This window comes from Ammospiza caudacuta, chromosome 1 (assembly GCF_027887145.1).
Source record: "Ammospiza caudacuta isolate bAmmCau1 chromosome 1, bAmmCau1.pri, whole genome shotgun sequence".
NCBI lineage: Eukaryota > Metazoa > Chordata > Aves > Passeriformes > Passerellidae > Ammospiza > Ammospiza caudacuta.
Window position 1 is genome coordinate 19,926,969 of NC_080593.1, and position 12,799 is coordinate 19,939,767.

General features: G+C 35.0%; 1 protein-coding gene across 1 annotated transcript in view; it reads right to left on the reverse strand.

The window, feature by feature from the left end:
* PLXDC2 (plexin domain containing 2) overlaps window positions 1-12,799 on the reverse strand; it is a 257,062-nt gene that overhangs the window by 68,633 nt on the left and 175,630 nt on the right. The window contains exons 5-6 of the mRNA XM_058805010.1: window positions 8,746-8,868; window positions 5,836-5,954 (exon numbers count right to left, since the gene is read on the reverse strand). Coding sequence (XP_058660993.1) covers window positions 5,836-5,954; window positions 8,746-8,868 — 242 coding nt within the window. The remainder of the gene's footprint in view (window positions 1-5,835; window positions 5,955-8,745; window positions 8,869-12,799) is intronic.

Here is a 12,799-nt window from a genome sequence, read left to right on the forward strand (position 1 = left end):
CAATTTGCATCTTTCCCTCAAAAATTATGAAAAAATCAAGCGATTTCATTTTTTGTTTTTTTTTTGGTTTGGTGTTTTTTTTGCTTCTGGGAAGGAGTGGTGAGTTCTTGCAGTACTAATGCCACAAGTCAGGATTTTGGGTATTTTATTTTATTTTATTTTATTTTATTTTATTTTATTTTATTTTATTTTATTTTATTTTATTAATTTTTATTACAGCCTGGTTCAGACCTTGAAAGTTAATAAAATTATGAATGACTCAGTGATATGTGATATTAAATCAGGATGCAGTAGCCAAGTTGAACAGAAAATATATAGAAAAACTTCAAGAGAAATTAGAAAAATTTGAAGCAGAAATAACAATGGATTTTGCCAAAATCCCTGCAGGTATCAATACTCCAGTGTTGAGCATTCTTCTGAGAGCAAGGAACTTTCAAAATAATTTCTAAAACAAATAAGAAAGTATTAGGGTCCAGTCTAACAGAAGCAGCAGCAACACAGTTTGGATACATGTTTTAGAAACAAGGCTGAGAAGCAAAAGCTTCTGTAAGATCAAAAAAGAAAAATTAAATTAGTATAGATCTTCAAACTGAAGGGCAGCCTGTGTGAAACAATCTTGCAGTCAGAAATGCAGCCAAAGTAGAAGGCAATCAACAACCCAGGAACACTCTTATTCTCCTGAAAAACTAGAGTGCCATTATACCTGTGTTCACAAAAACATATATTAATTTTTAAAGAGCGGAAAAAGAAATTGGTAATGTATATACTCAGTGCCATATTGCAGGTGAAATCTTTTGCATGAGATGTCAAGATAAAATGAGCTTTTACCATATGCTATTTGATTAGGAAACATTCTATTTTGAAAGAAAGCTTGTAGTAAATATTTAAATAACTTATGGAATATTTCAGCAAAACATAGATAGCAAGCAGAGAGATGCTGTTCTGTATTTCTCACCTGAATGGCAAGATAAGTCATAACAGGCTGACGTTAAATGGCTGAGCAGAGAGCTAGGAACCTGCAAGTGATTGCTAATGGTTGGCAAGGATTTTACAGCATTACCTTCTTAGAATGGCTTTTAGCTAGAATAATTCTAAGCCATCTGTTAGCTCTACCACAGAAAATGTGATCTTTTGTGTTGTACAAATCAGCAGTTTATGAATAAACTTCCCAGACTAGCACTGAGGCCATTAATGTCTATATTTTGGATTATATACTTCAACAGTAAGGAGAAGGGAATTTACAATTTATGTAGAGTTCTATGTATCATTGGGATCTGTAATCTAGACAGCATTTCTCATAGAACTTCTCAAATTTTATCCTTTTCAACTGTAAGGTCATATCAGAATCCTATTCTTCAAAAAATGATAAAATCACAGTCTCTAAACTTATTCTGAAAGAGGTGGTAAGCAAGTTGCAATTACTGCCCCACTTCAAACCTGAGTCAAAGATAAGAACCAAAGTATGTTGCAAAATAATAATGGTGTTTATATAGGGTTTTCATTTCCAGTTTCCTAAGTAGTAATTAATTAGCCCACAGGCTAAACTGCATGAAAATCAGGAGTTTTAATTTGTGTAAATTGAGCACCTCAAAAATCAAAAATAATTTCCATGTCCATATTTTTGATTACAATAAAAAGGCAACTATAGCATGATGGGATTTTTTTTTTAATTTAGTTTTTTGTGGTTTTGTGGTTTTGTGGGTTTTTTTGGTAATTGTTTCCTTGGGTTACTTTTTGGCTTTTATTTATTTTTAAATTTTTTTTAGTTTTCAGGAAACAATAGCAAGGTTTGAATTCTTGTTACTGAAAACAGAGTATTTTCTTTCATGCCTAGCAGGGGCATCAGTTTTATTTAAGTGCTAGCACTTAATAATTTTAATTTAATTCTGTCTCCTTCTTAGAATAGAAATTCATTCTACTACAAGCCTCTTTTAGAATTATTTTCCAAACTCACATATTGGGCAATTTTGAGCAAATATTATAACTTTAATAATGATTTCTGGATGACTACATAAATAGAGAGTCATTACAATTTAATGAACAAAGTGAGCCTTCTCCAATGATATTAAGAAAAATATCCTAAACAATTAACAAGACGTATGGAACCATTGCCTAATTTGTTCTGTATTAATCATGGATAAAAAAAGAAACCAAATATTACACTAAGGAACATTAGCTCTAAGCATTAATGGGAAAAGACTATATAGAATAGTTATTTTGTTTAATAAGAAGTGAAACTCATGAGAATTGAACTTCGGTAAAATTTAGAACATAAGAAATTCACTATTAATACATAAAAAGTATGCCTTTCCCCAAATTCTTCTTTATTCCTATATTCTTCTGGCTTGTTTGCATTGTAATGAATTTCATATGTAGTAGAGGTACACCAGTAAAATTTGCATGCCAGCTGATGTTTCCTGAAATATTGACCGTTTGCTAGAATAGTGTTGGTGTAAGCAAAGTGACATTTAAAATGGAGATGCATGCACTGTAAAAGAAGTAAATTGCTAAATAAGTAAATAATTTACTTGCTATAGGAGCTTGTTATATTTCAAATTGTTTTCACATTTTGAAAACTTGACCATGCAGCTCCTTCTCCTAACAATTAACTCTTCTGAAAGATATTCCAACATCTTTGTATTTTCTGATGGTTCTGCTCCCTTCCTATTTATTTTTTTTAAATTTTGGATAGAACTGTTACATTTCAGGTTGCTTTCTATTGGGGAAAACAACAGAATGCAAAAGATTGGGCAGAGCAACTCCTTTGGTATTCAACAAACCTCCCTGGGATCCTGTCTTGGAGGACAACACCAGGTTTATGAGGTAGCAAACCTAATCTGGGAGTAGGAAGAATGGGAAAAAGGGACTCTCAAACTGTTTGAATGAATAAGAAATAAAAGGTAAAATTTACTTAAAGTGCATTAGACATAAAAGTCCCTAGTTGTATCTGCCTTAAATGTATAATCACAGTTATTTTAGAGGTAGACTCTTCTAGATGAAGACAAGAGCCAAGACAGAGCCCCCGTGGGATGCTTGATGAAGCTACTGGCAGCAACCTGTTTGCTGTATTTCTTACATGGTGCTCCAGCTTGGGGACTTCCAATGGCAATGCCATGAAGACCCCTTGGATTTGCCATACATCACTGTCATTTTTGATGAACTGTGATGTTAAAATAAATTGGCATCAAAAAGACAGTAGAAATCTTGTGCGTCTTTTAGTCATGCAAGTGAGCACTTCCACAAGTAATCTTACTGGAGTTAATGGGGCACCTGACAACGTGACTCAGCAGCACGAGAAATGGCTCCAGATGGAAGGACTTCCTCAGAAAGCAATGGATTCAGCACTGCAAAGAAAATAAATTCCTAGTAGGCCTTATAAGCACTAGGACCAAGTCTAAAATGATAAATGACATGTTTGCCCTTTTCAGACAACTTGTGTCTGATCAGTGATTGGCAATTTTATTTAATTTTGCTCATTTAGATGAAAAGCTAAGATAGTGATAATGGAATAAAGGCTGCAAATAAAGAGTGTAGTTGTCTAGAAATCTCAGTCTCAAAACCCATTCCCCAAGTATTTCTGACAGAATATATTAGTTGCAACTTTCTAAAATGTTTAGAAAAATCTTTTGTCAAAAGATTTACAGATCATTAATACATTACTATTACCACTTAAAAAAAAAATCTCTTTCCTTAGTTATGTGCAATAGCTTTAAAGTAATGTTTGGAAATTCCATTCAGGACAGGAATAACTCATGAGAGGGGATGAGTTCAAAGATTCACCAGTAGAAAAAAGCACATTATTCCATTTCTAATTCCAGTTTTCTGTCTCAAGATAAATGAACAGAACATTAATAACTCCTACCACAAAAGCAGTGTGGTTTTGGGGGAAGCTTTCAGTAGTGTAATGAGAGAAAGCAGCCTTTGCATTGTAGCTCAGAAATTGTTTATCCATGGATTAGATGTCATACTTTCCTGCAATTCTAGGAACCATTTGTAAAGGAGTGGCCCATTTACTCCCCTTTTCATAAATGAATAATGTTTTCAACTACCTGACACTCTGCATCACCATTTCCTTTTGTGCAGAATGCATGCCAGATACTTTCAAATTAGAGCAGTAACTTCTATCACCCACATTAGATCAAATTCACACAGGGCTAGATAATAACAGGGTGTGCAATGCATCTCAGAAGCAGGAATAGAAGTCTCCTGAAAATGTCACCATTTTAATGCCAGAATGCAGGTATAACTAGTATCCATCCCCACCTCTCTAGGTCTTGAAGGCAGGAAATTTTGTGCAGTCGTTAGAAGTATTTCCTTTTCTTTAAAAAGTTTTCAGCTACAGGAGATACCCAAAGCTTATAGTACACACTGTTTTGATCAAGTACAATTGAGCTCCATTGTCCTAAGCAGAGTGGAATTCCAAAAAACGGGAATCGGAAACCTTACATGAACTTCGATTCAAAATGCAAATAAACTGCATTTTCATAAATGAAGACTGCAACCTGCACCTAACATTCAGAAAAAAACCCAAGCAGACCTTGCATCAGCACGTCTTTTATAAGAAAAGGAAAGCCATGTACAGGGGCATACCAGAAGTTTCTTGTTTCTACAATAATGATCCAGTAAGAAATCTTGCAGCAATCCTTTTCCAAGACATCTGTCTTAGGTGAAGGTATGACTGCTGCTAGCAGAAAAACCCAGATCCTGTATATTGCTAGTGAATCGCAGAGGAATATTATTATTTCTGCTTCATTAAAGGTGCATAACTATAACAGGCACAAAAAATGAGCCTGAAGGCTCACAAGTGTTTTATAGCAGAGAGAGAACAGAAGAGAAAAGAGATTTCTCCAGGTCTGGACAATTGGTTGTATCACTCATTAGTTTCTTACTATAAGGAGCATAACTGAGAGTTGCATTTTCAAGAGAAAGTCACAGTGTACCTGCCAAACAGATTAAAATAACAAAAAAAAAAGCAGAACAAAAAACCCAAACCAAGCAAAACCAAAAAACGAACTAAAAAGAAGACATCATTTTGCTACTAGAGATTTAAACTTGTCTACTTTTGATTCTTATTTGCATGATTCAGAGAATCATAGAATACCAGACTGAAAGGGGAACTCAAGGATGACCTGCTCCAACCCTTCTTAGCAAAAGCACTGAAATTCAAATAAGTTATAGTTTCCAGAGCTCCAGCAACTCTAGAAAAAAAAAATCACTCAAAGCAACAACGGAATTCTGAAACACTTGGACAATGCCTAAGAGCCCATTTAAGACAACATATTGGTGCTATGAAGGCAAACCAAATGGCCTCAATCTAAGCAATTTTATCACCAAACAGATGGAAAACCTCAGAGCTAGCAATACAAACCAGTTATTTCTTGTTTCAAATATATGAACTTTGTAATATGTGAGTTGCCAAAAAACTACAGCTGCAGGAAATAGGTGACCTTTCGGCAATAACTATTGATTCTAGAGTATTTTGAAATGGGCAAGATTGGGTAAACTAATTAAAAAAGTAAGATCCTATCTTTCAAAACCCATGGAGAATTGACTAAAACCATAGGAATTTAACACAAACATCCAAAAAAGCCTGGTTGAAATGCAGGATTAGTACATTTGTGTCATGTTGATGCTTTTAAAGTCAATTTTCTGAACATCACTTTAATAATAATATATCATTTTCATCAACATAGTGATCTTATAAGCAGTATAATGAAATGATCTTATATAACTGATCTTTCAAAAATTTTCCCTCCCCCACAAAAATGTAGGGAAATTCCTGACATGTATAAAGTAATTTGTCCACTTAAATGACGATTCTCAGACCAAACTTACTTCTTTGTAGCCGAAAATGATACGCCCATCATTGAGAAGGGTGGCCTGAAAAGTGAAACTCCCCAGGTTGTAATTATCCTGCAGATGTACATGATCCCACTGGACAACTAGTGCTGTGCCTGTGAACCCCAGAGTGGGGGTAGAGAGGCAAAAGGAAGAAAAAAATGTGAGAAATATATTACTGATTGTAGGAAAAGCACTTCACTGCAGTTACTTGAAACAAGAACAGTGATTTGTCTCTTTCTAGCAACTTTCAGCTCCACACCTTGAAATGCCAAAGACATTACAAACACAAGTTGAAACTGAAGTTCTCTGAAATGTAGACACCACACTGCTACAAAAGCAGCACAACTACTGCTAAAGCAAGACAAAAAACTTGCTTGAAATTGCACAAGAAATCAGCTAAAGGTAGGATCCAGTGGTTCAGGCGTGCTGCCATTACCACTTCTCTGCAGTGGCATTCTTTACACTCTATACATAAATCCTGATGGCTTTGAAATGTGAACTGCTAATAGAATTCCCTGCTTAGTAAAAGTTATTATTTCAAGAATTCAGATTCTTCCATTAACTATGCATTAATTAAACATTTTTTTTCTGCATGGTGCAGGCCCTTGCTGAGGTTGTGCAGATTGAGAAATGTTAGGCGTTGGCAATAAATAAATGTAGTTTAAATCAAATTCACTGAGAAGTCATAGACAAGGTAAATATTGAGTCTGGTATGCAGAGATTCAGTTGCAAGAGCCTTGTTAATATTCACAGGAGTTCACTGGCTGAAGATGCACTTATCACACTAAAAATATTTCTCAAGCAACTTGCATACCCTGTGAGCATGTTTTACAGATGTTGAGATACTTATCACCAAAACAGTGTTTACTGAAAACAACATTTTCATCTTTACATGCCTTCCTCAAAAACTTCTCTTTTTAGGCAGTAATGGGAGTTATGTGCTTTGATTCAGACTTTAATTTCCTTTCTTCCTAGAATGTTCATGATGGGTCAGTACATATTCAGCTCAATATATTTTTGATATGTGCTTGAAAAATCTTTTTCTACAGATCTGTGCTGTAACTGTCATGATCACATCTTGACAGCGGTTGTCATGAAACTATGAGTGTGCAAATTTTGGGTCCACACTGCACCAAGTCCAACACTTTATTGTTCCTTGTGTTTTTCTGTATAGTAGGCATTAATTGTGCACACAGGGCATTTTTTTCCTTTGTGACCACATTAATTAACTACTTTTTGAATATTTATTTTATTGCATTACATTTAATTTTAAATGAAAAGTTATTACATTTATTTTAAATGTAAATTTATAACTTGTAAAGTTATTAGAGCACAATTAGCCAAAATTTCTTCTAGTCAGTCACTGAGCACTTCAGCTCTATGTGCATCTCAGAACCCCAAGCTAAAATGGAAATCATCTGCCACCCGAACTGTCCTTTCATTCCTGAGGCTTTTATGTAGATTTGTGTGTACCTAAGTTCCTTGGAGTTAGCTCCACCAGTGAGACTTTGATGGATCCCCACACTCTGTGCTTTCCCACTACAGATGCTGCTTTATGGCAGAGCACTTACTCATGGGGACAAAGCACAGATGAATAAGAAATAAGGTGCTGAAGACACAATCTGCTCAGTTCCTTTTTACTTGTGTTAAGATAAAAAATTCTTTGTCCTAAAGCCCATGGAGCTAAAAAGATGATGCATTACACATGAAGAAGAATCCAAAATCTCAAAGAACTGTTCAGCCTCATAATGAAAGCCATGTGATACAGCCTGGTACACCTGGTGTGAAGACTGGAAGTCAGGACTATAATGAGAATTAGCTACATCTTCTCCAGAATCCTCAGGTTCTCTAAGTAAAGAGGACAAATATCTGGCCAAAATGTTAGATAATTTAGAACGTGAAAATCATATATTTTTCTCTTTCAAAATTCTTCATGGAAGGAGTAGGATTTTCTCATGTAAGCATTTTACTGGATTTTTAACAAACAAACATTGCAATGACTAGATTGTAAGGAAAGCTTACACTAAGAGAATACAGAATACATTTTGGTAATAATTAAAAAAAATATTGGAAATATGAAACATTTTTGAACCTGCTGGCAATATTTGTTTAAACTCACTATAAATAAGCATATAAAAAATAGCATAGATGTATCCAGGATAATTTACAAGATATTAATTCACAATACTAAACTCTCCAAGTTTTATCTGTTACTGTAGCTGATCACTAAAGGCCTGAGGTAAAGCACCAGGTGCCTTTTAACAACATAGGGAATGTTTCTAAAATATTGATTACAACTGACTTCAAGAGAAAAATATCCACACATTCAAGGGCTTTGAAAGTTCTCACAGAGTTTCAAGTACAACACTGCAGCTTGCCTTTTCCTCTTTCAATCTTTTTTACAAGGAACTGTTGAGAACTCGTGGTGTAGATGAGTGTATTGGATTCCAATTCTGGGACTCCATGAACACTTAGTCATTGACAGGTTTATTAACCTTATCCCTGCCCTGCTTCTGTGTATTCTTGCTACTGCACTCCACAAACGCTATTTTCATTTTAGGTAGTGGACAGATGGTGTCCACTATAAATACTTTGAAGTAACACTTTGAATTTACACTGTTATATAAGACAGATTTTCCCTTCTAAAACTGATAAAATGCATTGCTAGTTTGAGTTTATGCACTTCAACACCCAGATGATATCTGCTCAATTAAGAAAAGGCATTCATGATTCTTTATTGTGTTCTAAATTAATAATTGCTTATAGATGTCAAGTCACATGCTCTACATAGCCTCTAAAAACAAAAAGCAAAAAAATATTTTTAAATCCTCAATGCTTCCTTCTGAAATAATTATTTAGGAAAATAAGAAGAGTCAAGGGATACAGACAAGGACTGCTACATACCATTATCAAAGTATCTGACTGTTGAATTTCTTGACACACTGGGGTCAAAATTTGCCATTAATGGTGCAATATATTGGGTAGCTGTTAACATTCGATGCACAACTTCTCCAGTATATATGAAACCTACAATAAAAAAAAAAAATTGAGACCATTTCAGTAAATTCTGAGAATATTTTAATAGAATGGCAGGTTGAATTAGGCATTGCCAGAGCATTAAAGGGTCATCCGAGAGAAATTAATTCCACCACAAATTTTATAGTGAATTAAATAAGAGTTAAAATTTCAGAAAAACATCTCTAATGGCTACCAGAAAACAAGATCCAAAATGAATAATGGAACAAATAATTCAAGAAGGTTTTTAAGGAAATAAAAACCAGTGAAAACTCAAGGAAGAATAACTCCAGTTAAGAGCCAAATGTAAGGATGTGGCACTATGAAAATAAGCCATTTACCACCAGGCATATTCCATACTGCTTTCTTCCATACTTTCCAAAAATCTGCAGTTTGTTTTGCTCATGCAATTTGTGACCTCTTTTAAAGTTAGTCTAACCCTTTTTCATATTTCTAGAGACACAGAGTAAGGGACTATTTCAGACTAGAAGTGACAACCTTTAAAAAGAAGAGTCAGATGAAAAGTGGAACAGATAGGACTTCTTCAGGTTTATAAGGCAAGCAGCATTTCTACGACATTCTCTGCTGTGTCAGGTCTCACTAGTCTGTCCTATTCATCCCTGAATTGACAGTACTCCTCAGATCAATAGTGGGCTTCTTTCATCTGAAGTGCTCATCCAAAACCTCTTACTGGATTGGAATTGGAGACCTTCCTTTGAAAGAAGACCAGTCATCTGTGGTGAATACAGTAAATCTGCAGTTTTCTTCAAAGCAAACATCAATGTATTTTAATGGCAAGAACCTCTTTCTATTTTAAACAATAAATGGTCTACAAATAAACCTGTGTTGTTTAGGTTTGCCAACTCCACTTCAACTGGCTAATGGAACTAATTATTTTAAGTGCCCAGATGAAAGCTTGATTTAAAAACTCCCATTGCCCTAGAATGAGTCATTTTGTTACCCCTTGCCTTTAAGTTGATTTGAGCTGTAGACAGATCTTCAAAAGTGATGTTTGCATATTATGTCTCCTCTTAGTGTTTAGCAGAGGCGGTCTTCTGATGTTTTTGCTTTTTCTACTTCTATTGATTCAATGAAGTATATTACAACAGCAAACATATCAACAACAAGATAATATAGGAGCTGAAAATTTTCTAATATGAAAAATATTATTAGAAAAACATACAGAAGAAATATAATTCTTTATTGGAAAATTATAGCATTATTTTCAACACTAATTAGGCTGGTTTATGTTTCCTTTCCCATTTTCAACCATACTGAGAATCTCTCTTCCTCTACAAAAGCCTTCACTGCCAAGACCAAGAGTTCCTTTCTTCTTACCTTTAGTACCCTGGCGATAAAACATGTGATGAAGTAGCCTATAAATCTAACTCTAAAACACAATTGTGAAATCCCAGAACCAAATATGAATATGAACCTGATCAAAACTGCTATTAATGTATACTACTAAAAACTCTTAGTGTGAAACCTCACTTTCTTAACAATATCTTCATCCTAACCAGTGTGAGATGGGAGGGTTCATTAACAGATTTGTTCAATGTGATATAGGAAATCTCTGAGTGCATGAAAAAATAACTTTCTGGAGTGCTTTAGGCACCCTCCTACTCCTGCACTCTTCTGAAATACACAGTTAAATGCTTGCCAACTGCTCATGGAACTAGTTCTAGAAGTCATAAGATGCTATAAACAAACAAGGTGGTTCTCTGGAGTAATTCTCCTGCACAGCTACTTACAGATAATATCTTGTTCTGTGAAATCAGCTCTTGAGGGGGTGATAGGGGGCCTAAGAAAAAGTCAAGTGTGGGGAAAATAAAACAAAAGATTCAGGTGCAAAGATTTGGTATCTGACAAAGGGATGACCTAGGAACTGAGAATTTTTTTTCATATAAAACATATCTGTGCACTCAAAAGATACAGTATTTTAATATCTGGGCACTCCCGAACTACTAAATTTATTCTTAGGATTAAACTGAAACTTTTTTTTTTTTTTTGTAGCAGGCAGAGGGGAAGACTGGGGGGCAGATTCTTCCAATTTAATATCTAAATACCACTTTTCTCTTTTGGTACTAGGGAGAGAGAAATGCCAGTTTAGAAAAAGAATCTGCCCACACATATTTACAAGTCATTTACAAATGTGAGCTTTCAGAATACACAAGTGTGTCTGATTTTATGCTATTACTTATTTTAGGATAGCCAACTACCTTGCCAAAGTATAGTCTCTGAAAGGCATTTTCACTATTTCCTGCTTATTAGTGTTTGCTTCTAAAATGTCATTCCCTTGATTAATAATCCCTTATGGTTATTTAGACATTTTCAGAAAGTATTATTACACAGAATTCTATTTCATACTATGTGCTGCTTATTATCTCTGTAGACATCTGCACACATATTTTAACACAGTTGTGGGTAGGTCCATAACCTTGAAACCATTCCTCTAAAATATTTTGATTACAATACAAACCAAACCTTTGAATCCACATTCGTACATTAGAATTAGCCTGAATAGTTCAGTACTCATTCATCCCTTGCACACTCATCCTACACTTACACAGTTTCCCTCTCATGCTTTCATCCCATTTACAGTATAAATGTCACTCTTATAGCTAATAATGAGGCAGATACAATAGGAAAAGAAAGGACTGAGTTGTGCTGGAACACTTAACTAAGTAAATCAGCCCCAGTAATTAGTAACCACAAAGCGTATTTCCAAGTATTTGCCGGATGCAGCTCTACTATAGATGAAATGGAAAGCAGGAGGTGGATGATAGCTGGGAAGCAGGCAGGCCTTGCATGAAGATCATTCTAATGAGAACTCCAGTCATGCATCAGAACAACTTGAAAAGGAACACAAAGTCATTTCAAATCATCCCAGAGATTCACAAGATGAAGCCACCACTGACCATGGACATTTTATCATTGCAACTATGACTTAAAAAGAGCAGCAAAAGTAAAATTGCCTTATTCTGGAATGGAAATCCACAGAAAATTGGCTTATGCTATCCATGACCTAATTTTCTGACAATGCTTAATGCTTGTGGTTGATTCATTTAGTCAAGGAAGAATTTTTCAGACCTGCAATTTCCTGAACCACTTAATCTCTCCTTTGTGGGAGGCATTGGTAGAGCTCTTTTCCAAGACTCTCCACAAGCACTATACCTAGACGCATAATATGCTCCTAAATATGAAATGAAGACAAATAGGCAAAAGTGCTCAGCATTTTGTAAGTCTAATATGCACATATAAATTTAACTAAAACTAAGGCTGAACTAATACCAAAACCACTTGTAAATCAAGAAGAGTATACTTATAGTTCTCAGAGTATACAAATTTACACTCACACAAACAAGAAAAAAAAAATTACCACTTAAGCATGAAAGCCCAGTCTCACTTGATGTAGGACCCTGACTTGATTTAAAAATGCATTTTATGCCTGAATTTACCCATTCCAAAATATGCTTATCTGTTGCATGCTAACATATCAAGTTTACAAAGAAAATTTAATGCACAAGGTTAAAACACACTGCACATCAGATTTCTGTAATTTCCTTTTTTATATTCTTAGCTGTGCACAAACTCAGTATCACTTAGAAAGTTTTTTGACAATGCTTGCCAACAGAATGACAAAATATAGGGTAACACAGGCAATGAGGCCTCTGAAGTGTGTCTAAAGAGATGGTAGGATATGGAATATGCAGACAACAACAACAACAACAAAAGAATTATCTAGGTAGCTAACCATCTTCTAAGCTGCATAACAACTGACTTGTAAGATAAACCCTTGTCTCTCTCTGTGGTGGGTTGACTTTTGCCATCTGCCCCCTGTCCACCCAGCTGCTCTCTCACAGCCCTTCCTCAACAGGATAAGGGGACTAATAGAATGAAAAAAATGTGTGTGTCTGGACACAAACAGAGAGAATACTTGCCA